The sequence below is a fragment of the Saccostrea echinata genome, unplaced genomic scaffold (assembly GCF_033153115.1).
Source record: "Saccostrea echinata isolate AGI-Se365-2 ecotype Australia unplaced genomic scaffold, CSIRO_AGI_Sech_v1 ptg000028l, whole genome shotgun sequence".
Taxonomy (NCBI): domain Eukaryota; kingdom Metazoa; phylum Mollusca; class Bivalvia; order Ostreida; family Ostreidae; genus Saccostrea; species Saccostrea echinata.
Window position 1 is genome coordinate 13,864,392 of NW_026889777.1, and position 27,071 is coordinate 13,891,462.

General features: G+C 33.1%; 1 protein-coding gene across 3 annotated transcripts; it reads right to left on the reverse strand.

The window, feature by feature from the left end:
* Positions 1-256: 256 nt before the first annotated feature.
* LOC133194151 (serine/threonine-protein phosphatase 6 regulatory ankyrin repeat subunit A-like) lies at positions 257-25,654 on the reverse strand. 3 transcript variants are annotated; one of them, XM_061330134.1, is made up of 28 exons: positions 25,491-25,654; positions 20,925-21,008; positions 20,210-20,359; positions 18,812-19,012; positions 18,225-18,377; positions 17,390-17,593; positions 16,834-16,920; positions 14,424-14,502; positions 13,047-13,161; positions 12,497-12,649; positions 11,914-11,982; positions 11,137-11,280; positions 10,845-10,956; positions 10,537-10,602; positions 10,148-10,223; positions 9,360-9,485; positions 9,105-9,192; positions 8,762-8,879; positions 8,298-8,438; positions 7,668-7,737; positions 7,441-7,528; positions 7,064-7,147; positions 6,671-6,816; positions 6,264-6,343; positions 5,912-5,994; positions 5,073-5,164; positions 3,373-3,522; positions 257-3,055 (listed from the first exon to the last, which is right to left on the reverse strand). In XM_061330134.1, exons 1-28 carry the CDS (start codon positions 25,563-25,565, stop codon positions 2,934-2,936), a joined length of 3,156 nt encoding a protein of 1,051 aa, XP_061186118.1. In that variant the 5' UTR covers positions 25,566-25,654; the 3' UTR covers positions 257-2,933. The 3 variants fall into 3 exon arrangements, with proteins under 3 accessions (XP_061186118.1, XP_061186119.1, XP_061186120.1); XM_061330135.1 differs by lacking the exon at positions 14,424-14,502 and adding an exon at positions 16,029-16,080; XM_061330136.1 differs by lacking the exon at positions 3,373-3,522.
* Between the last annotated feature and the right edge of the window lie 1,417 nt (positions 25,655-27,071).

A 27,071-nucleotide genomic window follows, 5' to 3' on the forward strand; every position in this document is an offset into this window, starting at 1 on the left:
AAAGGCATTACAATGTATACCCATGACATTATATATATATATATATATATATATATATATATATATATATATATATATATATATATATATATATATATATATGTATGTATGTATGTATGTATGTATGTATGTATGTATGTATGTATATATATATATATATATATATATATATATATATATATATATATATATATATATATATATATATATATATATATATATATATATATATATATATATATAAAATATTTCTTGCATAATTCTTTGAAGTTAGCTAGAAACCCACAGCCATTTATTTTATTACTGAATTTGGACAACCATTAGAAATCTCTACTGCAAACAAAATCTGGGTTATTTCATCATAAGAATGCAATTTAAATTCAACTTGTACTTAAACTCTGAAAATTCAACAACATTGGGAAAAAATTAAAAGTAATTTCAACCAACCAATCAAGGTAATACATACACACAAAAATATAACCTGTGATATGAGTAGACCAATTCTCTCTTCGGGAATATGGGTGCTTTCTGATTATGAAATTTGTGTTTCCTCTCACAAAATGATATCTAAAGAAGTATTTTAACATTGCAATAAATGACTTTTAAAGTTGTCTCCCTTTTTTCCTTTTTGTTTAAATACTGTGAAATTACTAATAATTTTTGTGTGGTTGATTTTCATGGTACGACACAACCCACCCATTAATGTCCTCCACGAAATTTCAAACTAAGTATCATGTTTGTCTGTCAACTTCAATTACTAAATTAAATCTCTTTTTCATCAAAACCCGAAAAATTTTCCACACTAAAATAAGTGATTTTACTGTTTTTACAGAAAAGCTTTGACAAAAAACTCCCTGGATGACCCAATAAAGCAACTTATTATATTCCTTACAAGACTGATAAGCATTAATAAAAAATTATTTCCCTTGAAAACTTGCTAAATTATTATATTTGTATACCCTTTAAATGGTAATGAAACACTGAAAATGATCTAATAAAGCATTGAAATGATTCCATTACTCAATAAAGCATTTAAATGGTTTGTATGAAAAGCTATATACATTTCAACTTTAAATACACAGGTTAGGAATCTTAAGCTTATCTAATCAAAACTTTTATGCTGGAACAACAGGCTGAAAAAAATATCTGTATGTTTGTGTAAATTTGGTGTTAAAATTCTATTTCCAGCACAGTTTCTAAAAATGAAACTCTGAGTTACAATACAGTTGAACTTTGATATCTCGAACACTGATATTTCGAATACCATGGATATGTCAAAGTGATTTTGAAGTCCCAACCACTTATTCTTTAAGTATTTTACCCCTGATATCTTGAATCCTTGAATATCTCGAACTTTTTTCTCGGTCCCATCGACTTCGAGATAAAAAGGTTTGACTGTATATGGATATGATTTGTGCTTATAACTAGCAATCCCCAGTATACTAAATAACATGTACATGTAGTTAACAAAGGCAGTATATAAATTGGTCCTATAGTATACATGTTACTAGCATACTATTAACACAAATAGTTATATAATTAAGATAGAGTTGGCAAAAAAAATTAATTTTAAATACTGATTTAATGAGACACTATAAATGTGAAAACTTTTGAATAAAATACTTATAATTCTTTATATACACATGTATATCAAACGATTAAATATACATGAGTTTTCTATAATATAGGTATATCTATATCTTGTGTTAAATAAATCTGTATAAAAAAATTGAACATCTTTAAGTACAAGTATTTACATTGAAATTTATTAAGAGAAACATTTCATAACACCGGCAGTTCTTGTCTCATCTAATAAGACAATCAAATCTCTACTTGGTAGAAACGAAAGAGTTTTAAAAATCAATAATAAACTAATAAATTAAGAACTTATCAGAACCTGATACAAGCTTAGTTGTATAATAGCACTTCCTAATATTGAAGCTACTTTCAGTACAAAATTTGCATTTAATAATTTATACTAGTATCTCAATTAAAACTGGAAGTTAATTGCCAAAAAAACCCTAATCAGACAGTAACTCACTGGTCCCCACTTAAATTAATTCAGGAGAAAAGTCGCATTGTGTTTTGACAAGTTAAGCTAGGAAAATAAAAAAGAACGGAAAAAACCAACAGATTTCTTGCACAAGATGAAGAGACAATTCTGGTATCAGCACGGACTGTATAGCAAAATTAGATACTGCATATACATGTATACTGTCCACTTTCCTACCCTGAAAATAATGAGGTAGGAATCAGAATGTTCTCAGTGACTACAGTTAAGCACCAAAAATACATGTACATCAAGTGAGAATCTAAATAGTTAAATGAAAAATTTAGGGGAAGAAATCCTTTCTCAGGTAACTTGTCCACATCTCTAAAGAAAATTCTAAAGGAGATATTGGTATCATATGTCATTTCTCTCTTTTAAACTATATCCCTCTTTAATATCACTTGCTTAGAAAAACATATAAAATTGGTAACATTTTATGGAACTTAGACAGCAATAATAGATCAAGTTGCATAACTTCTTAAACTCATCAAAGGAAGCTATAAGGCAACATGCCAAACATGTCTCAAAATTTTCTTTGTTTGTTTCATAATATTGGGGTGGTCAGATAAGCATTTTATGTGTGTACGATGGCTGTGTGATAAATATGCACTCTCAATAAAATGGTTTTCTTTCATTTCAGTGGTCTCACTTTCAATAACTTGCTTGAATGTTTGCTTTCTCATTAACTTGTAACAGCAACAACGAAAAACATGAAATTGCATCCACTCAAAATTTCCATTTACAAAAAATTGGTCCCCTGTAGAAATGGTAACTTCATGGCAGTAAGCACAAATTCTCACAGGTCAGACATTCGGATATTATCCACATGGTTTAGTGGGGATGTTCATGCCCTCCAGATCTCTGATATATTTTATTTTATGTTTCAATAGAACTCCGAGTCAGAACTTTGATATGAACCAGAGTGTTCTTTTACGTCTTGGACAGAACTTGATGGGCTTCCTATGCTAATCTGGTCCCCTGTTGGTTCCAGTGTTCTAGTCCCCCCTGCAAGAAAGTGTCTTATATGAAACAACATCATTTACTTTTCTAAACTTTGCTGTTGTAAACATTATCTCAATTCAACTAATTCATTGCTCTCTTTTATTTAACTTTGCCACTTTATTTTCAAGAGCATTAGCCTATAACTTGCAATCACATTTAATCAATAAGAACTTTTAAGAAAATTCATTAAAAAAATGAACAATCTTTTTATGATGACATTTAGCAAAGCATGCACATCTACAAAGGCATATTTTATTATTAGCAAGGTACATTGTACTTTCCACAAACTCATGCCATGAAACATAAATGCAGTGACTTACCAAATGTGTTATTAGGCGTACTGCTGTCAAATCGATTGGTTCTGGGATAGACGTTGTTAGGGGTTGGGGCAAGAGGCATATGAGCGAGAATAATGGCTAGACAGTCGGCCACACGGTTATTGGGAGCACATGCCAAGGCCGGAGTATGGCCTGAAACAGAGACAGAGAAAAGTGAATGAAAATGCGGCAAGACCACAGCATGAGAAGATGCTTAGAAAGTAGTTCAAATAGATTCAGAGTGTTGTTTAAATACCTGTAGCCCTTTATACAAAAAAATCTTACGACTACGATTAAAATTTTCCAGTTTTTCTATATGCACCTAAATTGCAGTAAGTTACAAAAAAATCTTATATTTCTATTACATCACTGTATACTGTGAATTATTCTTCTAAAATAATAATTTCCTTTATTAAACAAAGAAATTACAGAGTTGGCAAATTTTAATCTTAGTCATAAGAATTTTTGTGAAAACGGACTCTGATATGGTGTCTTGTATTTTTTTTTTATCTCAATTTTCTTTGTAAAGTTAGCCTGTTACTCATTTCAGTAAATATTAAACTTTAATTCAGTTTACCATTTTCATTCCTAAAATGATTTTTTTCTTTCCTGAATTTTCAGTCATTGTCATGAGGAACTTGCTTCTTCTTTTTTTTTTTTTTAAACAGAATGAATATCAAATCCTTTAAGAGGAATAATACCATATTTATTATCAAATTCATTCCTGAATGTTCATTTCCACGGAGTTTTTCATGCTAATTTCCAGAAATTCAGAAGAAATAACATGATAAATGTACTTTCAAGTGCATAACATTCTAAATGAACCGACAGAGGAACTTAATTCATGACCAAAGCTGAGCATTAAGGTAAGCAAGAAGAAAACAAGAGGCCCATGGGCCACAAAGCTCACCTGAGTAACTTTAGCCCTACTGTTCTTCAGATTTCCAAAAATATTTTATATTCCCATGAAAAATTGTGACCCCATATTATGGCCCCCACTCTAACTCTTTGAGTCTCTGAATCAACACAAAATGGGAATGCTTTAATATCAATATGACTTACATGGCCTTGCAGTTAAGGAGAAAATACCTTATATGTGATCCAAATTTTAGCAAACTCTAACCTGTGGACCAAAATATGAAGAAAAAAAAGTTAACCCACGTAACTTGAGAATGTATGCAAATGAATGTTTCTACTGTTGTTCTTGGAAGATTTTAAAAAAAAATAAATTCTTGTATAATCCCATGCAAAATAATTATTGCTCATTGTGGCCCCAGTCTACACATGGAGGCCTTGATCTGAACAATTTAAAATCTACACATTTGGAAGCTTTCACATTTGATCCTCTATAGTGGCCATATCTTATCCCCTGGGACCAAGATTTCAACAATTAAAAATGTACCCTACGTCTGAAAGATTTCACATAAAGTTCTTTTTTGGGGGGCCCAGTGGTTCTTGAAGGAAAGATTTTTATTAAGATTTTTTCCTATATACTGTACAGTTGAAATTCGGTTTTTCAAACAAGAGGTGATCAGAAAAGCTCACTTGAGCTTACAGCTCAGATGAGCTAAAATGATTCAAAGGCAAATCATCTTAAAATACACGTGCTCAATCAATGTCAGATGCACATATTTGATATTTAAAGATTTGGAATACATGAGTAATGCATACCATGCTTAGTGATGCTCAGACAGAAATCTTACCATTTTCATCTATAGCAAAAACACTGCTGCCTTTAGTAATAAGATCTTGTACAACAGGAGTTAAACCATATTTAGCTGCTATATGCAAGGGCCTGCAATAAAACAGTGAAGAAACTTTTTTTCAGAATTGTTAAATACAACCTTAAAACTACAATTCTCAGTGTGTACACAATCTGAATTATGAAGAGTCAATCATTTCAAGCAACAGACAGCGGGAAAGATTTCCAAGAATTCCATACTTATCTTACTACAGTTTATAGTTCTTTACATGAACTAAAACTCAGGACATGCAATTCATGTTTCAGGAACAATTATCTGAGGGCATTACATGTACTATAACTTGAAAAGGAATAAAATAAAGCTAACATATTTTGACTTTATCTAAATTTCCTAATACAGGAGATAATACACCCACTTGCATCCCTTTCCCAAAACAAACTGCATCATATACTTTTAAAGTTTGAGATCTTGATTCTTGGCTCATTCCCTGTTAACGTTTATGACGCATTTACACCATTAAATAATGTCTCTGTTTTACAGAACTAATTTCTGTGTTTTAAGGGCGTATTGTTACATACAGGAATATGTAATAATATTGTATACAGGGAAATTTTTTACCCTGTTTTATTTTCGCCCCTTTCACCATACTCATGGGTGGGTGAATTTAAAACGGGGCAAATTCAAAACACACTTTATTTCTTAGAATTTTGACTGAGCGAATTTAAAATGAGGTAGAATTGTTTCAAGTGTGATAAGGCGAAAATAACACGGGGTGAAAATAACCCTGTATACAGTAGCTGAAAACACCCTTAAGTTTTTTTTCCTGATGTAATACTTACGTTTTTAGTTCATGATTTGCTATATTACAGATATTGGAATCATTGATTTTGTCTAAGAGAAGAAGTGCCACATTTTCATGCTCCTGAAATAAAATTAGTATCATGTAAAATAGGTTTTCATTAAATAAGATCTCAAATTTAATAACAAATATTTAGGGCTACAAGATGAAATATAAAACTTCTGCTCATCATTTTGAAAATAATATTCCAAGAACACCAACATTTATATACAACACTAAAACTGTATTATGCATTTTGCACACTTTATAGCTCTTAAATAGCTCTTTTTAAAAAAAAATTATGATCTCAAGACTTTGGTTTCGCAGTACTTTTTCATGTTACAAGTACTTACTCTTGAGCAGGCAAAATGTAGACAAGAATTTCCCTCATTATCAGTTAACGAAAGATCAGCATTTTGCTCTAATAATAATTCTGTGAAAGAAAAACATAAACAACAATAAAAGAAAACAAACTTGTCACAAGCACATTTAAATTAATGGGAAACCAATTTCTGCAAAAATTAATCCTCTGTGTGATAAGTACATGTATTTAAACCTTCATTTTCAAACTGGATCAAGAAATAGTTATTGACAAATGACAAGGCAAATACAGTACATGGCATGAAAATGGTTGGAAACCCAAGAAAACTGTTAACCCTGAACATGAATTAACTTTAATTTTTTTTTCTTTCAAAGTCATTTGGCTGGGGGATCTCCAGTCTGAAAGAATTTCCAAACAACAAATCTATAAATAACTTGCCTACTGCTGCTGCATGGCCATTGGCTGCAGCAAGCATGATAGGGGATTTCCCCGTTGTATCACAGTGATTGACCAGTGCCCCATGGTTAAGTAACATTTGCATAGATTCACACTGGTCACTGAAGGCTGCCGCATGTAAGGGTGTCCTACACAGAAACAAGTTATCACATAATTCATTTATTTAACATTGAGCTTGCATACTCTAATAAACATCTAAATTTCTAATTTGCATACATATATTCCTGCAAAACATTTTATTTACAGAGTAGTAAAAACAATTTAAATCTATCTGACAAGATCTTAAAACAGTCAAACAACATTTAGCAGCATTTTGCAGACTTAATTGACATAAACAGAGTGTACATATTATATAACCTTTATTGAACCTCTTACCTTCCTTTGCTATCTGTTAAGTTCACAATTTTATCACCTAAAGCTTCTAATAAAATTTCTGTACAAGTATCATTTCCATTTATCCTGAAATATTATTAACAAGAATCTTAAATTTACATGTACATGTATGTAGCATTTTGTTTAATGTAAAAAATTCATGAATTTTAAAAGTGCAGGTTTATGGTATAAATTTTAATCCTCAAAACAGTCTCAGGGATATAGAAAAATATAAAAGACAACCACATTATACGTCTTTGTTATGTTATATTTTCTTATATACTGGTTTACAGAAGAGGTATATGTACTTTACATGATACTTTTTCTAGTTACATGTCAGAATTTGACTGAGAATTATTGTGGATCTGCTATAGACTCACACAGCACAATGAAGAGGTGAGAAGGGGTTCCCTGAAAGCTCTGTTATTTTTTCTTGTTCTAAAATGGTTTCCACACAGTTGTCTTGGCCTGCAGTGTATACAAAAAACAGGGTATTACTTCATCTTGGAATAAACAGGCTATTACTTTATTTGACAATCTTTTGACAGATTTGAAATTTGAGTAGTTTTAAAACTGCCAATTACATGCACTGAAAAAAAAACCTTACCATTATAACAAGCTATGTGTAAAGGTGTATATCCTAACTGATCCTCAGATTTACTACTGCTAGGTCCCATCTACAAATAAAAAGCAAGATATGGTGATATTCCAGCACTACATGCATGTTACCACTGTACATTTACAAAATGAAATCAAACTTATCACATCTCCTCGTATTTCAAATATGTTATTACTGCATCTAAATTTTACATGTAATTGTCAGAAAGGTGCATTCACCCTGACTTCTTCAAACCTGGATGTCCACCTGTCCATTTAATTACAGCCAAGAGAATAGATTGTACATACACCTGTCCAATTTACTTAACGCGAGGAGATTGGACAGTATGAATGAATGAACACCTGTCCATCTGACTTACCGCAAGGAGATTGGACAGTATGAATGAATGAACACCTGTCCATTTGACTTACCGCAAGGAGATTGGACAGTATGAATGAATGAACACCTGTCCATTTGATTTACTGTGAGGAGATTGGACAGTATGAATGAATGAACACCTGTCCATTTGACTTACCGCGAGGAGATTGGACAGTATGAATGAATGAACACCTGTCCATTTGACTTACCACGAGGAGATTGGACAGTATGAATGAATGAACACTTGTCCATTTGACTTACCGCGAGGAGATTGGACAGTATGCACACCTGACCACAGGTGGCAGCCAGGTAGGCAGGCATTCTCCCTCTGTGGTCCCGGACAGTAACATCAGCTCCATTATGTAGGAGGGCATCTACACACTCCTCATGTCCATTGGCAGCCTGGGGAAAAAATAAAACATTTAATGGTACTTAAATATACATACCATTGGATAATCAAATTCAACTTTATGACTCTGATATCCTTGATTCTTTTTCCGTTTTATTAATTAAAGACCAATAGAGTGATATCACTGTTTCGGATTATACAACCAAACAATTGGTTCAACATCATTTAACATATTAAGAACTTAAATTGTCATGACTTTTGGTCCTGCATAATTTAAGATAAGAACCTAAACTGCCATGATTTCGTTATGCTTCATGAGCTTTATAAAGTTTGTGACTTGAATAGGTTTAGACAGTTATTCTAAGTTGTAACTCACCCCTCTATGTAAAGCAGTCCTTCCTTGGCTATCTTTAGCGTTGACTATGGCACCATTAGCTATGAGGTATAACACTGTGTCTACATGTCCATTGGCCACAGCCATCATTAATGGAGTTCTGAAACAACGTAATATAACAGTATTACACATTATTATATTATTACATACATTACATATTATATATATTACTATACAATACTATTACACAGTGGAAAATGTCTTAATTGACTAAAAACTGTATGTATATTTCTTGTGTTTTCAAATTATTACAGAAATAAGAATTAAGTATTTGGATTCAAGTTCAGTTCTTCATAGACCATACCCTCTTGTTCCAGGTTATTACCTTTCATAAACATCTGTACAATCTACGATATTGCTGTCTTCAGCTGTTTCCATCAGCAGCCGTAAACATTCGGTATGTCCATTCATAGCTTCAAAATGTGAAACATAATGATAAAATCAGATTTATTTTTCTTCTTTAAAAAATGAACTTCAAGCTTCACAATCTTTGCTTTGTACCTCAATAACAATTAAAACACTCCTTGTTGGCAAACTACATTTATTTTAAAAATATGCTTGAGAATGGAGGCATCCCCACCTGCTGAGTGAAGTGGTGTCCTTCTGGTGGTGCTATCCTGGACCAAAATGGCGGCACCTTGTAGTAAGAGTGTCTCCACACACTCGGCATGGCCATGGAGACAAGCCAGGTCGAGCATAGTCCGTCCTGTAAAATTATCTCTCTGTTAGCACAAATAAACTTGAAATTACACTTGCTTCTAAAATTGTTGTTATCTTGAAACAAGGATATCAAAGCTGGTGCAAAGGCTCTTTCCCAATGAGTCAGTGATTATATTTTAGTCTTGTTGTGCAGAAACAACTATGCATTTCTCTATACATACTGTATAATTATATTTCCTGTTAATACGTAGACCCTAGTGATTACGTCCTTCCCCTTGGGTCAAGACTATAACAAACTTTGAATTTGCACGGCTTTGAATTTCTGTGTAGGAATTTATGAAGGAATTCTTTTTTGTATTATTGTGTAAAGCTTTGAACCCCTACTTTGATGCCACCTTAACCTTGTGACTTATCATATGAATAATTCTTAATCAAGACTAAAGCTTTTATGTAACTTTTGATTTTTTTTAGGGAAGAAGCTTCTTCTTGCTTCCCTTTTTAATTATTTATTAATCCCCAACCCTTGTCACCAGAGGACTTGTCCTTTTATTTGAATAATCTTAAATCCCCTTCATTGAAGAGGCCTTTTAGGTTCTTGAGAAGAAAATGAAAAAGTAAAACATTTACTGACAAAATGCAAGAACACAAATTAAACACAGGACACTCTTAAATCACTTGAGCCACTTGAGAGATCATGAGATGTCTTACCATGCGAATCTCGGATATCCAGATTCATGATACAGCCTAGGAGTATGTGAAGTGCTTCATTATGTCCATTATAGGCCTGAAAATCAGAAATAAATAAAAAAGTATAAAACACCACAGTTAATACAGCTCATTTCAATGAAAATTCACTTAAGCACTGCATTATCTATTCACTTGGTTATATTTATTTCACTGAACTGCCCACAACATTTGATAATAATTTATTCTTTATGATTTCCACTTAGCATGAGTATTGGTACCTTTTTCATTAGACTGACTGCTATAGATTAGTAACATTCATTAAACTGACTGCCATACATATATATATATATATTAGCAACTGATATGTTATGATATAGAAGTGTTTATAGTGACTTCCTTAATATACTGACCGCTATATGGGCTGGAGACAAGGGAGCTCCACTTCGTATTAAATCTGTTGAGGCACAGTCTAATAACTACAAGAAATGAAAAACATACATGTACAAAAATTGTGTCTGATGGCAAATAAAACAATGAACCAGTTTAAACCTCCCCAACAGAAAATATTATTTTTGTCTTATATTTTTTTTTATATAGAATAAAAAATCTTAGTAATTAAGTAACAGTTTTACTAAGGATACTTGCATCATTTGACAGTAAACCATTTACACATTGACAACTCTAATATTCATTCCTCTAGTCCTTGATGTGTACAAACCATTTCTAAGGTCAGCCTGTGTCCCTTCACAGCTGCATAGTGTAACGTGTTAAAACCTTCGTGGTCTCTTATGCTTGGTCTGGCATCATTCTTAAGTAGCAGTTCCACAACTCTGTACAATTAGAGAAGACAAAATACATTTCCAAAGCACCACGCATTTGGTAGTTGATAATTCCAATTTAATTCTTCCCTTAAGAGTTTACTACATAGATACAGCACGCCCTTTAACATACACATGAAGTACATTTACTGATGAAAACGAAGGTTGTAAACAAGACAAAAAGTGACATACTTTGCATCATGGTCCCAAGCCGAGGCATAGTGTAGAGGTGTACAGCCTCGTCTGTCAGTGATATTGACAGCAGCTCGGCCTGCATTTATAAGGGACATTACACACTGACCGTGAACGTGTGCACTGGCGTAATGTAAAGGCACCCTGTCAAAAAAATACAAACACAATATAAAAACTGAAATATTGCATTCAATACATCTACAAGGTTACAACCTATGTTCAGGCCAAAATAATACCTCAATTTTTACCTGTGTACTTACATATTTACATGTTTAATTTGAACTAAATATCATTGAGACCGTGACCCCCCCCCCCCCCTCCCCTCCCTTTTTTTATCAAAGGGCATTAGGATGAGTGACCCATTATTCAAGGCACTCCTTTGGTGAAGATGAGACAGAGGGGGCCAATGGGAGATAATTATTTAAGAAAAGAATTTTACAAAGATTGATCTTTAATCAAGAAACATGGCTGAAAGACACAGCATGCCATCTATCCAAAGGCACTCTATGGGTGAAGTTTGAGCCAGGTAGGACCAAGGGGAAGAAAAATATGCTCTGAACAAGGATTTTACACACAGAGGTTTTTCTGACCTTGACCTTTCATTTAGAAAATAAGTTCCAGGTCAATGCACAATCAAGGGGAGAGAAAACATACTCAATACAAATAAAATCAGATGGACAGCTAGATGGAGAGATGGGTGAACAGACTGATCACTATAGAGCACCTGCATAATGTGGCCCTTATAAGTGGCTGATCAAATGAAATAAGACTGCTTACCTCCCTTCATGGTCTGCACACAGCACATCTGCTCCCATCTTCAACAATAGATCCACCACTTCTACTCTCCTGTAATATTAAATATATGTAAATCATGGGACTTCATCAAATAAAAATACAAGTAAATCATACATTTGAATGGCATAATATCTACATGTATGTGAATCTGACAATAAAATATTTATGAACAACTTCTGTACAAGCATGTTTTAAATTTCTAATATTGAGTTGACTCCTACTTCTCTTATTCTGATACACCTAATCTATCCTAGAAGAAGATTTAAGGTATATGTATATGTTGGTATATACATAGCATCTATATGTATTTCATGTAAAACATACTACATTGTATGCTATGTACATGTATATATCAGTACAGTACCAACCCATCAACATCATAAGCAAAATTAACTCATCATTGACCTCCTCACACAATAAGGAATATAAGAACAAAGGCGAAAAAGGCAAAAACAAAATGGAGGTGATAATTACTCTGTATACAGAAGTAACACACATGTAGATACAAGTGTGAACATGTACTAATGTACATCACACAGCAGAGACAGCCGCTCTGCAAACTTACCCACTACATGCTCCCCCATGGAGGCAGGTTCTCCCAAAGTTGTCCGTGATGTCGATTTCCAGGTCAACCATGGCCGTGAGGAGCTTCTTTACACAGTCCACGTGGCCATTTAAAGCTGCGATGTGAACAGGAAGCATGCCACTGGTGCCTCGCCTGTAAGAAAATCACAAATACACAACATATAAAGATATATCAACCTTACATCATGTAAATGGAATTTACATTTATGTACTTTACATTCCTTATAATATCATGAAATGTCTCGTAGATGACAATTTGCCAGAACAGGAATTGGCCAGTGGAATGTTGATAAAGAGTTTTTCATGTATTTCAGCATATGAAAACAAAGCAATTTTATTTCATGAGTGGTCCCTCTCATGAAATTATGCAATAATAAATTCTGCATGTATATTTAGGAATCTGCAGTACTTGTTAAAGTGTTATTTTCTAGGGATAACCTCCCTTGCATTACATTTATATTTCCAAACTTCCTGTATCTAATAGTTTTTTCTCAAATTCTTAATGACTGTTAATGCACTGTTTGACTTACTTCATTGGATCTGATCCATTCTCTAGTAGCGTGTTTATCAATAGCTCATGTCCATATCTGGCAGCTATATGAAGGGGGGTGTTCCCAAACTTATCACACACATCAATATCTGCCCCTGTAGGTACAAGGACTTGTCAAAAAATTATCTAATGTGAATCATGCATTCAACAGCCATATTTCTACATTCCCTAATTTCTATTTTGTTTAACAATTGTTAATAAATCATTTGTACTTTACATAGTAAAAGCCTATTAAATATACCAGTGCAAGACTATATGTACATGTAGCTATACAAAAATTCATGAATAAAATCTATTACTGGAATGAATATGAATATGAAATCTATTTTCATGTTTCATTTAAATATAATTTTTTGATGAATGAACATTATGCAAGAAAATATCAATAGCTTAAATGTAAAATTCCATTTAATTTTTTATTGTTAAGGAGCTATCATTTTGCATGAGTGAACGAAGTTCAATTGAAGGACTATCTTCAAAATTGAGATACCCTTTGAAAGAATAGTGTCATTCATTAAAAAAATGGAGCTTACTAAATTATGATATGATATTAACATTTTAAAAGAAAAGTGGTTTACATAATATTTGGATGGTGATGTATCAGGAACAACTTAATATACTTGGAATACCTACCAGCAACTAACAAGCAATGCAATTCTATTGTAATACATGTAGTAGGTAATATATATTTAAAACTATGACTAACTAATACTCTAGCATGTCTATATTGGCTGGTATTTAAAATGCATTATGTAACACTAACAATTCATTTAGTGATATTAGTGTTGAATAATCAAAGTGTCCCTTATAAAATGGTTTACATGCACAGACAAAAAAAAAAATAATTGTGTAAATAAAACATGCCATCATCCCAAGTTTTACTCACAGCCATTTTTTAATTAAAAAATTAAAATATTTTCAAGAATAGATAAAATGTTATAATATACATGTTGTAGTGTTTCTGAACACCAAGAGTGTAAACGCTACAGCATTGTAATGGAACGTGTCATGTGACCTTGGGTAAGGACGTTTTTCTGTAACAGCACCTGTTCTCCTTTATTTGTTATTTATCCTACATAATAATGCTAGCCCTCTCAACTAAAGATATTCAAAGTCCAAGATATAATTACAAGAAAGTATAGGAATTGCAATGTCTTTTACAAAAAAATTGAATTCCAGAACATTTGATTAAACTAGAACTAAAACAGGGGCATGTACATTTCTATGGCAGTCAATTAAAAGACTGTTAAATTGTTAAATCGGATTTCCTGTAGTCTTAATTTTTTCAGAATGAGGAAAAAATTTACACTCTTGAGTGCATTCACACCAGAGCAAGCAGAAATTAGTTCTCGCTCACCGTGCTCGAGTAGAGTCTGTGCTCGAGTAAATCTACCATGCACTGCAGTCATATGTAAAGGGGATCGCCCATCATTGCACTGGAATAATACACAGAAAGAGGTCAGCAATGCAATATAATATCATATCAACCTCCCTAAATTAGATGAGGAGAATACTACATGTATGCAATTCAACATGGAAATGTCAATATGTACTCATTATGAATTTTGACCATTTTGATAATTCATCACTTATGAATTCAAATATATGCAATAACAGATTTTTTTTGACAATTTAAATTCTTTTTGCGGTGTGGCAAAATATGTATTATGACATCCATAATCAAAGAAAAAAGAGTCGGGCTATGAATTTTTTGCTTTCTTTAAAAAAAATTGCCTTGGATATTCAGAGTGCCTTGGATATTTAGAGTGAGTCATCTGATTAAACATTACATGATTTAAACAGTTACTGTAATAATACCTCTTACTTTATTTAACATCCTGTACCTTTAAAATGGTCAACTTTCAAAGTACATAAAACATAAACTTGGTCTTGAAAACTCCATTCTTTTTTTTAATATAAATGTTTAAATTTTCAAGATACACAAGTATGCCTTTCACATATTCTTAAGGGAATATACATGTATAAACAGTATATATTGAGCTACATTCACATTTGTTTCTTGATCCTGTTATGGAATTTTCAAGTCCATCTTTTTTTTTTTTTGATTACATTAGATGCTGAAAATAGAAATAATACATGTAAATAATAGAAAAGTGGTCAGACCAGAAAAAGACCCCAGGGATAAGGAGGAAAAGCATATGTTAAGCATTGATGTTTCCTACATTAAATGTGAAAACACATGTATCAATACTCCTTTTAACTAACAGTTTCCATTGGTAATTTAAAGTTTTTCCATTTCTTTGACTTTTATGGAAACTTTTCCTGTCATATCACTGATCCCAATTGCAAAAGACTATAAATCATTTTCTTGAGACAGACTTGCATGTATTTAACTAATGTTGCAAAAAGAATGCCATTGGATGAAGACCATTAATTCATCGCCATGTATGAGCTTCACATCTATTAAAGAAACTGAATATGACTGCTAATTTTTGGTTTGCTTCTTGTTTTTAGTTAGTTTGTTTTTTTTTTTGCTTGCATGTTTGTTTGTTTCTCTTTTTGTTGTTGTTGTTTTTTTTTTTTTTTTTGGGGGGGGGGGGGGGGTGTTTTGTTTTTGTTTGTTTTGTTTTTGTTTGTTGTTTTTGTTTTGTTTTTTGTTGTTTTGGGGGTTTTTTTTGGTGGTGGTGTTTTATTTATTTATTTTCTTTTAATTGGGGTGGGGGATGGGGGGAGGATACATATTTTTGAATGTGCATGTACATCTAACACTATTCAAGGACATTCTCAGGGCTAAGGGAGAGTAACCCAGTAAGTACACATAGGTATAAAACCTATCCATACACTTACGTCACATCATTTTCTCCCATGCAATATACTATACTTTTCAAATCTGCTGAGACAGCAGAGCATGTACATGTAAATGAAGTAAATAAATTATGCATATTCATTAGTATATGAGAAGCAGCCAAGCATGCAATTTGACCTTTGGCCCCAAACCTACACTTATTCCTTGGTTTTTTATCACTTTCTTGTTCCTTGGAGTCAGATGGTGTCTTTGGAAAAGAATAAAATTGTTATCGGGTTTATGCAACACCAGACTTCTGAGAAAGTACTGTCACATAGATATATTCAGATTAAAAAAAACTTTGGTATTTACTAAAAATCAAAAATTATAAGAAAAAAAATATATGCCACACTTTTCAAATACATGTATATCTTTCCAAGATAAAACCAACAGAGAGAAGTTCATAAATTCGTGGATTTGAAGACATGGAATCATTTGTCAGAAAAGTTTGCATCTGAAATTATCATTGAATCATTTAGCCCTTGTGAAAAGTTAAAACCCCATCTCCATATAAAATACATAAAATAAATCAGCATTCCCCAAAAAAGTATATATACATATATATTCAAAAGTGAAAATAACCTGCAAATAGGTGAACATTAGATACATATAAAAATTTAATTAATGTAAAGCAGCTTATCATATATATTCAGTTTTCCCGGAAAATTCTATTGATGAAATTTGTGTTCAGTTTTCAGTGTCACTGCTTCCCAGAAGTGCCTAATTTTGCTCATTTCTTAACAATTAATGCCATGCATATGCTAACTTGTTCTATTATATACATGTAAATAAGTTTTTAAAATAAATAAACTAAAAGAAAGATGTAAGTTCTTCCATCTCTGAATGCATGCCTCTTCTGAGCTTGAGTTTAATATGTGTTGCCAGCATTAAATTAATATTGAAAAGTATCTCATTATAATCCCGTGACTAAAGCCTGGTGCAATAAGTACTGCATATATACCTGTGTCTTTGTGTTGGCCCCCTCTGTCACTAATATCTCTAAACAGATCCCTCCGTGTGTGGATGAGGCAGCATAATGCAAAGGAGTCTGAAAAATGAAACCAAAATAATTATATAACAATTCTTTATACATGTAAATGTAGGTACAAGTAAATATATAAATGTATGAGCCAACTGGATTCCAAGTTTGTCCATTTTGATACTTTTGAAAATCTTTCAATTTGAGTGTCATTGGTGCAAAAAAACCAAGCAATCTCATAATCTGCTGTATTAATACTATGTAGAACATATTTTTATTGTCTCATTAAAATCAAATTGCCTAGGAGTTATGATACTAGAAAACAGTATGTAAACTCTTACATTTTCTGTGTGCAGTAATTTTAATAATTCATTTCTACTCAATACCACTAAGAAAACATTAGACTTTTAAATCATTCTTGGAAATGTCACAGACATTCGAAGTCAAAAACACTACAAATCATTAAGAGTAGCCATTACTGACCACATACTAAGATTAGACCCTTTACACTACCCTTATAGTAACTTTCTTTACTGACCATTCCCCTGTGATTGACAGCATTAATGGAAGCTCCAAACTGCAGGAGTTCAGTGACCACCACGTCTTGTCCATTCAAACATGCTATGTGGAGGGCCGTGTTACCATGGACATTGACAGCGTCCACTTCCACTCCCAGCTCTAGAAGGAGCTTGACCACACTGACCTGTCCACTAGAGGCTGCCGCATGTAAGGGGGTGTACATCTGCAAGGTCAAATTTCAATATTAATGTTTAAATCTACTATGCAATCACACACTTTCAAAGATTAAGTAAACTGTGTTTAATGAATATGTTGATGTGTTTTCTTTCATCTTTATAGAAAGGCTTGTATGATGTCTTCCTTGTTGTTCATTGTGGTAGCTCACTTAAAATGCAAGATAAAAGAAGGAAATATATTGGTATATCTTTCATCCTAGGTAACTCAGAGTAATATATATATATATATACAGTTGAACTTCGGCATCTCAGACACGGATATCTCAAATACCAAGGATACGTCAAAATGATTGGAAATCCCAAGTGCTTATTTTTTTGAGTATTTTACCCTCGATATCTCAAATCATTGGGTATCTCAAAGTTTTTTTCTTGGTCCCATCAAGTTCAAGATATTAAGGTTTGACTGTAAATACATGTATATTGTTACCATTCCTGATCTCTCTGTAGACTGTATCTGTTTATTAGACTTTAACTGTTTATCACTACAGACTGTACATATTTATCTCTATAGATTTCACCTATTTATCTCTATAGACTTGACCTATTTATCTCTATAGACTGTACCTGTTTATTAGACTGTACCTGTTTATTAGACAGTGCCTGTTTATTAGACTGTACCTGTTTATCTCTACAGTTGAGTTCTGCACCATACTCCACTAGAGAGCGGACAAGCTCAGTGTGCCCCATATAAGCCGCCCAGTGTATGGCCCTTCGGTCCTTCTTATCAAAGGCATTTATTGTGGCTCCTTTCTCAAGAAGAAGCTTGGCCATCTGAATGAAAAAATATTAACAATACTTTTAAATGGTCACTGGTATCTATGGACAACAATGAAATAATCTTAGGCTACCTCAAATCTTATCAAATCTGTTATCATTAAGGGAGTAATATCCACTTATTATTATCATTTATCAATACTTAAATGCCGCTAAGCAAGCCACCTATAAATATTTCTTGAGCAGTGGCTCTTCCATCAATGAAAACATGCAATGACATTCATATCAATTATACAATACCTAATATGATTATCATACTTTATATGACTGTTTATACAGACATAAATATATACAATAAAATGTCTTTTTTTGTTTGTTAGTATGGGAATTAACATTACAGCTATTGCAGAAAATTTTTTACATAATCTGCATAAGCGTTTACTAAGTATTAAGTGTATATGGTCTATTGACCATATCAATTCTTGCTTTACCTCTTTGTGGCCGTTGAATGAGGCATGCTGTAAACTGGTTCTTCCAGCGCGGTCCGATACGTTAACATTGGTCAGTAGTGGTATAAGATACTCCGCACATCTCACTGCATTGTTAGCTGCTGCTACGTGCAGCGGAGTTTGCCAGTTCTTGTCACGTGCGTTTACATCCGCCTGATGTCTGAGTAATGTTTCAACTGTGTCCTGAAAGCAAAATGATGCTCAATGATAACAAAAAAAAATTTAAATACTGCCAAAAAAATTAATTAAGTTAAACTGAAAACACTTACAATGTAAATATCAAGAAAAAGTTATGGCCTGTTCTTCTCCCACACTTTAATACTTGATAAACATGTACATGGATGAATTAAGATCTCTGAAATGCTTTTAAATGTTTTTTGAATGGAAGTCACTAGGTTTCAGATTTCCAAAATCATATATGTACAGTACATACAAATGTAAACAAGAGATGTTTGTGAAACACTTATTCCCCCCACCCACCCCCAAATAATTAGAATTTTTCTAAGTCCAAGGGGCATGACTTTGTCAAAAATTGCTTGATCGTACCCAAAACATAACCTGCCTAGATATTCTTATGATAAATCTGTATACCAAATATCATTTCGTTCTGTGCAACTTCTGCGAAGAAAATGAACGGAAACTGCAAATAATTGGAATTTTTCTAAGTCCAAGGGGTATGACTCTGTCAAAAATTGCTCGATTGTACCCAAAACAGAATTTAACCTAGATATTCTTAAGATAAATCTGTACCTCAAATTTCATTTCAGTATGTGCAACCTCTGTGAAGAAAATGGTCGGAAACTGCAAATAATTGGAATTTTTCTAAGTCCATGGGGCATAACTCTGTCAAAAATTGCTCAATCATACCCAAAAAGAAACTTGACCTAGATATTCTTATGATAAATCTGTATACCAAATTTCATTTCAGTATGCGCAACCGAGAATGAACCGAAACTGGGTGGACCGACAGAGACACCGACCGACCAACAGACAGCAGCAGAGCAATATGCCTTCCATGCTTCGAAGGGGGGCATAAATATATGCAATATGCAGCATCTGAAGAAGATATTACATTAGTCTAAATGGATCAGGTTCACAAGTCTGGTCCATGCTGGGTTTAAAGTTATTGGGAATGTACATGTGCCAAAAACTTTGACCTGGTCTTTTTTCTTAGATGTACCATTAATTCAAGTTTGACCTAAGGTATTAACAGTTACTACAAGAAATTTAACTTGGCCATTCATGAAGGAAATAATCAAGTCAAATGTAGCACAAAAAAGCAAGTCTAATAGTCTACATCTCCCTAACCCGATGTATAATCAAATCTTTTCTTGACCTGTCTCCACAAAAAGTACAGATATGACAGCTGGAGATTCTTACATCACTCTTTGAACAGCATGCTCTGTGAAGTGGAGTCAGCCATTTGTTGTCTTTAGTGTTAACACGTGCTCCACTCATTATCAGCAGATCGGCAATCTCCGCTTCTCCACAATATGCAGCTGCATGTAGTGGGCTTCTCTTCTCCGCATCCTAAATAAAAACAGTATAATTATAAGTCAGAGTAATTCTTACTTATGGATTATTGAATTATTAGACACATCATAATAGCAGAACACTGTCTATTACACCCTGGCATGTCCAACAGTATAGGATCATATTGTATACTTAGAAACTCACATACAGAACATCGCTGCAAGTCTGTCACTCATACTAAGACTCTCTCAAGAACATCACTATCATACACACTAAGAACACATAGCATCACTGAGACACTATCAGACAGCATGTCACAGTCATCTGAGAGACTCTAACACAACACATATCTGGCATTTACTATACACCGCATTCTTGCACACTGAGACACTTTAACGAAAACTCACTCTCAATGTGCACATCATTCGCATGCATACTACACAACAGACAATTCTCACATGTAGACTTCAATTTTTCAGTTAAGTTTTCTGAATCAAACTGTTGCATAGTCAACTATGAAGATAATTTCACAATTATATGAATACACCATCTAATGGTAAATTTCTGTTGTTGTATTAGAAAATATCCAAATTTCTAATACTATAGGGTAAAACTAATGAACCTGGTAATTAACATCTTCTTTCTTGTAAAGCAATGCTCTGACTTCATCTGGATCACCATGGAAGCAGGCTTGTACCAACTGAGGCTGTCAAAAATATAAAGTATATTTTACTAGCAAAGTCTGTGTCCGAGAGTAAACATTTAATGTTAGGACACTGAATCTGCCAGAAGTTTGCTTTTACCACATGCATACAAATATGTTTTATACAAATTCAACCTATGAGGTACATAAGATAAATAGCTTTTAAGAATCCTGTACACGTATTATCATGATTATCACTAGCTGTTCATTCCATAGTTTTCAAAAGTGCAGCATTATCATGAATATTGCAATTTTTTTTTAAATTCATTTTATCTATTTTCCTGTAAGGTTGTATTCTGCATTTAAAATGTAATAATCATTAATGTCCCTTGTTAATCAGATGCTAATCATTCTATATCCACAGTTGAATACTCTAATGACTAAATTCAGGGGTTGAAATATACGGTAGCCCGACTTATGCCCGAGGCTAGTCATTTTAAGACTCGGGTTAGCTTATTTAAACGTAACGAATGTTCGTCAGACTAGCAGAACAGAAAAAAAATTCTCGTCAGTTTACTTTCATTTTTCTATGTAGACTGGGTTTCTCTTGACTGAGAACTAGTTTAATTTGTTTCTGTCACCAAAGCATTTGAAACTCTAACTTGTTATTTTTCATTTTGCATAAAAAATTGTTGGGCTAGTTAGTTTGAGGTTTGGGCTAGTAATTTTTTACTGATCAGTAGTCCCTGGGCTAGTGGGATTTCCAGGAAAATTTCAACCCCTGCTAATGATGAAATGTCTGAGGATTAGTTTGTGAATCTGAAATCATATTAACTTAATATGGATAACTGGAATACCTATCACATCAATTATACATTAAACCTGAAAAAGTTGTACAAATGTAATAAAAATTTTGTATGCTTTTTTTAAAATATCTATTTTCTGGTACTTCCTTGAACACATGTTGATAACTGATAGACCATTATGATCAAAATTTACATTTTAGGAAAATCATCACTGTAGGGAAAAGAACCATGACAGTGAAATAAATTAATGCATTAGAGTCCAGTAACAGGTGCTGAAGAGGGTGGGGTATTTTTTTTTGAAGATGACAGTTTTCGTCCCTTGTAGAGTTTATGTATATAGGTGTGGTAAGTTTTTTTTTTTTTTTAAACATGGTAATTCTTATTTGAAAGTGTCAGAAAAAGTGTATTCAAAGTTGATTCAAAATTTTATTAATTCATGTTTACATTTAAAAATCTGGGAGACAGGCCCCTAGGTTTTAATGATAGAATTCATTCTGTGGAACGACTTAACTTTACCGGCCCCCAGAAAAAACATGCTAAAATATAGTATCGCTGTAGGCGACTTCAGTATACAGCTAAACTTCGAAATCTCGAACACAGATATCTCGAATACCCCTGATATGTCGAAGTAAGGCCGCGGTCCCGACGAAATTTGCTTTATAAATGATTAAAATAAACCTCTCTATGTCGAACATGGTAATGTCGAATACTCCGGTTATCTCGAAGTAAAATTGTGTACCCATTCATTATAATCACATGCGTTATCTCGAAGTCAGGATAATTTTCCGCACTGATGATCAAGTCCGTTAGGTAAACTGGACGCTCTATTGATAACACCCACCTGTCTGTCACGCACGGGTTACCTGTGTTCCTGTGATCAACAAATAATAGCGCGATAATTATATGAAGTGTATGTATGGCTTACCCTGATTTTAATTATGCAAGCCAAGGTTGTGTGTATTGGCCTAATGCATACACGTGGATAACACGTTGTTTTGTGGCTTGGGTACGTTTATCTTGATAATCGCTATTTGATGCTATGTGAAATATGCGCACATACATAGTTTATGCATATGAAAATGAAAATCATAAACATCGAAGTAAAACAAAATTCTGTAATTTAATGCAATTAGAATTTATTTTTCCTATATATGAGCGTGCAGAATTTACAATCGTCCATACACACCATCATGTGAGCGTGTGTCGCAGTAAAAACTTGTGCTATAGTGTCCTGTGATTCAGTGTTGTTCTGTTGTTAGACAAAAGTGCTTGATTTTTCTTTTGCATTTGATTTTATTATGGTAAAATAATTTTCTTTTAACTGATTATACATGTATGAACATGTTTTTCTTCTAAAAGAAAATGTATATTTCGTTTTCGTTATTCTGACAGCGACCGGTTTTAATTTACAATGCATAGACAATATCCGGTTATGTATACATGGGAAACGATGCTAGCAGTTGACATGCCGCGTTGGTAGAAAGATCATACTTCTGTGCATATTATACGAAGTTTTTTTATTTTGTGAATTGTAAAGAGGATGTAAAAATCTTTTTATTGCTAAATACATGTACATGTTTATTAAAGAATTATATATACATATACATTATGTATACAGAATTTCAAACAAGAAGGAATTTGACATGTTTTTACTATTAAGTACATGTTCATTGCACTAAGTTTATTTGAAGTTCATTTGAATTATAACCCTCGATATGTCGAACCCCCGGATATCTCGGTCAACGGTCCCGTCAACTTCGAGATAACGAAGTTTAACTGTATATGAGATTGCTTGAGCTATAAATAAAAAGATATAAAGTATGAGGTTTTTGGTCTTTTTTGACCCATAAATCGAATTCTATGGTTAAAAGTTTTGTTTTAAACTTTGTTTTTAAACCAAGCTTTTAACCTTTTTCTCTGAAAAAAATTAATAAATATTGTTTAATCATTGAAAAATTGACAAAATATAATTGTCAATGAAGCGCGTGAAGCGCATGCCAAGTGTCGTTTCTTTCGTCCACTGAGCCATTTTTTATGTAAACAAACCAAAAAAATGCAGCTGAAGCTGAATCAAGATCTTGCAAAAATTACAGAAGCAACTGAATTTCTTAATTTATCTAAAAGAATGAGTCACTAGCCCTAACCCTATCTCTCAGTTGGTATGTGAGGACTAACCCAAATCTCCTGGGCAGATGCTAGACTAATCCTATTAAATCAGTCAAATAATGTGCGAGGACTAACCCTAATCTCACTGACGGATGCAAGACTAACCCTAATCAGTCAACAGGGATAGACATCAACTTACAGATTCACTTGCCCTTTGGGCAAGTGAACTCAAACTTTGACTTGTCCAAATACAAAACTTAGTTGCCCAAAATTTAGAAAGAAGGGAAAACGATTAACTTAATTTATTATTGTAAATAAAGTGAGATATTTTTTTATTATATTTGGCAAGTTAAGTGCCAGAAAAATATCTTGATGTGCAGGTGATGCTACATTTTAAATACTTGTAAACTCACACTGCCATGCAGCAATATCTCCTTTTAAATAAAATTCATATTTTTGAAAATTATTTTCTTAATGATCTTTTTGTGAATTTAGATTTTTTCCCCCTGAAAAACTGAAGCCACGCTAAAGAAAAACATTGGCCATGTTTTGAAACATAAATATCCTAATCAGAATACATCGTGTGCCGAGAATAACTGGTTTTCTTTATGTTTTGTGAGTAAATAAATGAGCTATTTTTAAATATCATATTTCATAATAAGAATGTTAAGAAGTCAGTTTTGTCAACTACCCAGAAAGAAAAATGGAATAACGAACCCGATTTTTGAATAAACGGCGCTACCGAGGAATTTCCGACTACAAAAAGAATGTCATATATTCCTGGTAGAAATCAAATGTTCAAATTATTGTTTTGTTTATAAACTAATGTAAGATTTAAAAAATCTATCAAATATTCACTTGCCCGATCGGACAAGTACATCAGCAGTTTCACTTGCCCGTACTGAGAATTTACTTGCCCCCGGCAATCGGACAACCGTTAATGTCGATCCCTGGTCAAATACCTGTGCAAGGACTAACTCTAATCTCTCAGGTGAGTGCACAACTAACCCTAAGCAGTCGAGTAGTGTGCAAGACTAACCCTTATCAGTTGAGTGACATAAATCATACGTCATAGTGCAATGAGCGTGCGGATCTTGTGGATCTTGCGGATCTGGGGACCAGTAAAGTCAAGTCTACCCCATTCTGTATGTTGGCAATGTAGCAAAACAGGAAGGGGCAGATAATTCTACACATACTATCATCTGATAACAATTTACAGTTCTCTGTGTCAACACAGTGGATGAATTTGAAGCAAGAAAAAAAATGTTGGGGAAATATGGTGATTTTTTCCTTTATATAGATTATTTTTCTTTGGCTGGAAAGGGTCTGTTCTGAGATGCAGTTAGATTTTTCTAACTAGGGTATGTCAATACAATCATTTGCTAAAATATCAGGCTGTCATAATCTGAGGTCCTTATGCATCCTTGGTGTAGATTTCAAGAGAAATTATTGGTTTATTAGAAGTTCAAATCATCTAAAGCTTAATTGATAGGAAAACGCCAAGTCTTTTAACAACATCGGGTTCAGACAAGGCATAGCTTGATGGATTAGCGGGCTATTTCCGTTCCTGCACAAACAACTCGCCCTGGGAGGACAACTCGATAACACGTTCTATACGTTGTCGATTGTTTACCTCATCCTCAAGAGACTGCAATACCAAAGTTCCTAACTTCATTGGAGACACTGGTTTTTTGTGGGCAAACAGCATTTCCTTGCTTTGCAAACTTCTTCAAACTACAGGAAACGGGTTTTCATCCCATAGCCGCCATGTTTTTGTTGTTTTGATGTGCGATTGGTTCGATTTGTCATGTGACAAAACAGAACGGAGCTTACCGATCCCGAACATTATTTAACATGCCTAACTTGTTTTTTTTTTTTAATCAAAATTTATCTACATATTGAGGAAAGTTATTCAACTACATCAACATTTTTTACTTTAATTCATTCCTTTAACCTTGACTTCAAATTTGTGTTTAGCTAAATTTCAAAGAAACAAATCAAGATATTTTGTCAAAATTCATTTGCTTATTATATATATTGATGAGAGCTATTCGATTGTATCAACATTTTTTACCTGACCTTTCCTTTGACCTTGACCTCACTTTTCTCAAATTTGTGTTTAGCTAAGTTTCAAAGAAACAACTCAAGATATTTTTTAGTCAAACTTCATATGCTGATGCATATTGAGGAGAGCTATTCATGCAACTTCATCAATGTTTTTGACTTTGACCTTTCCTTTGACCTTGGCATAATTTTTCTCAAAGCTGTGTTTTGCTCAGTTTCAAAGAAACTATTCCAGATATTTTCTTAATGTAAATTTATGCACTGGTACATTATTTGGTGAGAATTTACCTACTGTGTCCATTTCTCTTCCCTATGACCTTTGACTTTACTATTTATTTTGTATAAAACTCAATTTTTGAGAAACTATTGAGAAGACATTTTCATCAAACTTCATACACTGATACAAATTTTCATGTTTTACTACTGTTGTATTTGTATAACTATATACAAATATAAAAGAGATAACTCACCTATGCACACCTATGCAGGTGAACTCAAAGAGCTGAAAAACCTCCCAGGTTATTTATGGTGTGTTAACACTGTCAGGTCTACGATGCAACTGAACTTTATTGTTTATAGTTGACAACCATTCAGAGTAAGAATATTAGGATCTCGGGCCCGATCATAAAAACATTATACTTTACTACATTCCTCCCCCTCATATTTGAAAGGCTATGTATATATATGTAATAAAAATGTTTATGTGTTTTAAAATATTAACACACATACATGTAGAGCTTACATAGTTTTAAAAAGAATAATGTTGAAATAAAAACATTTGTTTATTTATTACACACAGACAAAGAAATTGACAACAATCAGATGATCCGACTGTTTGTCAGCATCATCAATGCATAATAAATAATTATAAAAATGTCATCAAACTTTAAATGATACTTTGTTGAATTTTGATCTTGAAATCTTACAGTAAAAAATCATTACCCAAATCTGAGAGATGAATGCCATCCCTCCTAAATAAATATCTTTTTCTGGGTTCAATTTTAGCATGTCTAATATTATTTTCATTCCCAATAAAATCATACTTTCTTTTATTAATGGTAGACCTTTCCCTTTCTCCTTCTTCCCAATTTAAACCCCTCCAAATAAGCCTTGTTAATAGTTCTGAAAAAATCAATTTACAATTTGGAAA

Coding starts and splice junctions, on each gene's coding strand:
- LOC133194151 (XM_061330134.1), bottom strand. CDS start 25,565: ATGCTGTTTGCCCACAAAAAACCAGTGTCTCCAATGAAGTTAGGAACT. Junction 12,650..13,046: donor AATGGATCAGATCCAATGAA/GTAAGTCAAACA, acceptor ATTTTCTTACAG/GCGAGGCACCAGTGGCATGC. Junction 5,165..5,911: donor GCAAATCATGAACTAAAAAC/GTAAGTATTACA, acceptor GTTTTATTGCAG/GCCCTTGCATATAGCAGCTA.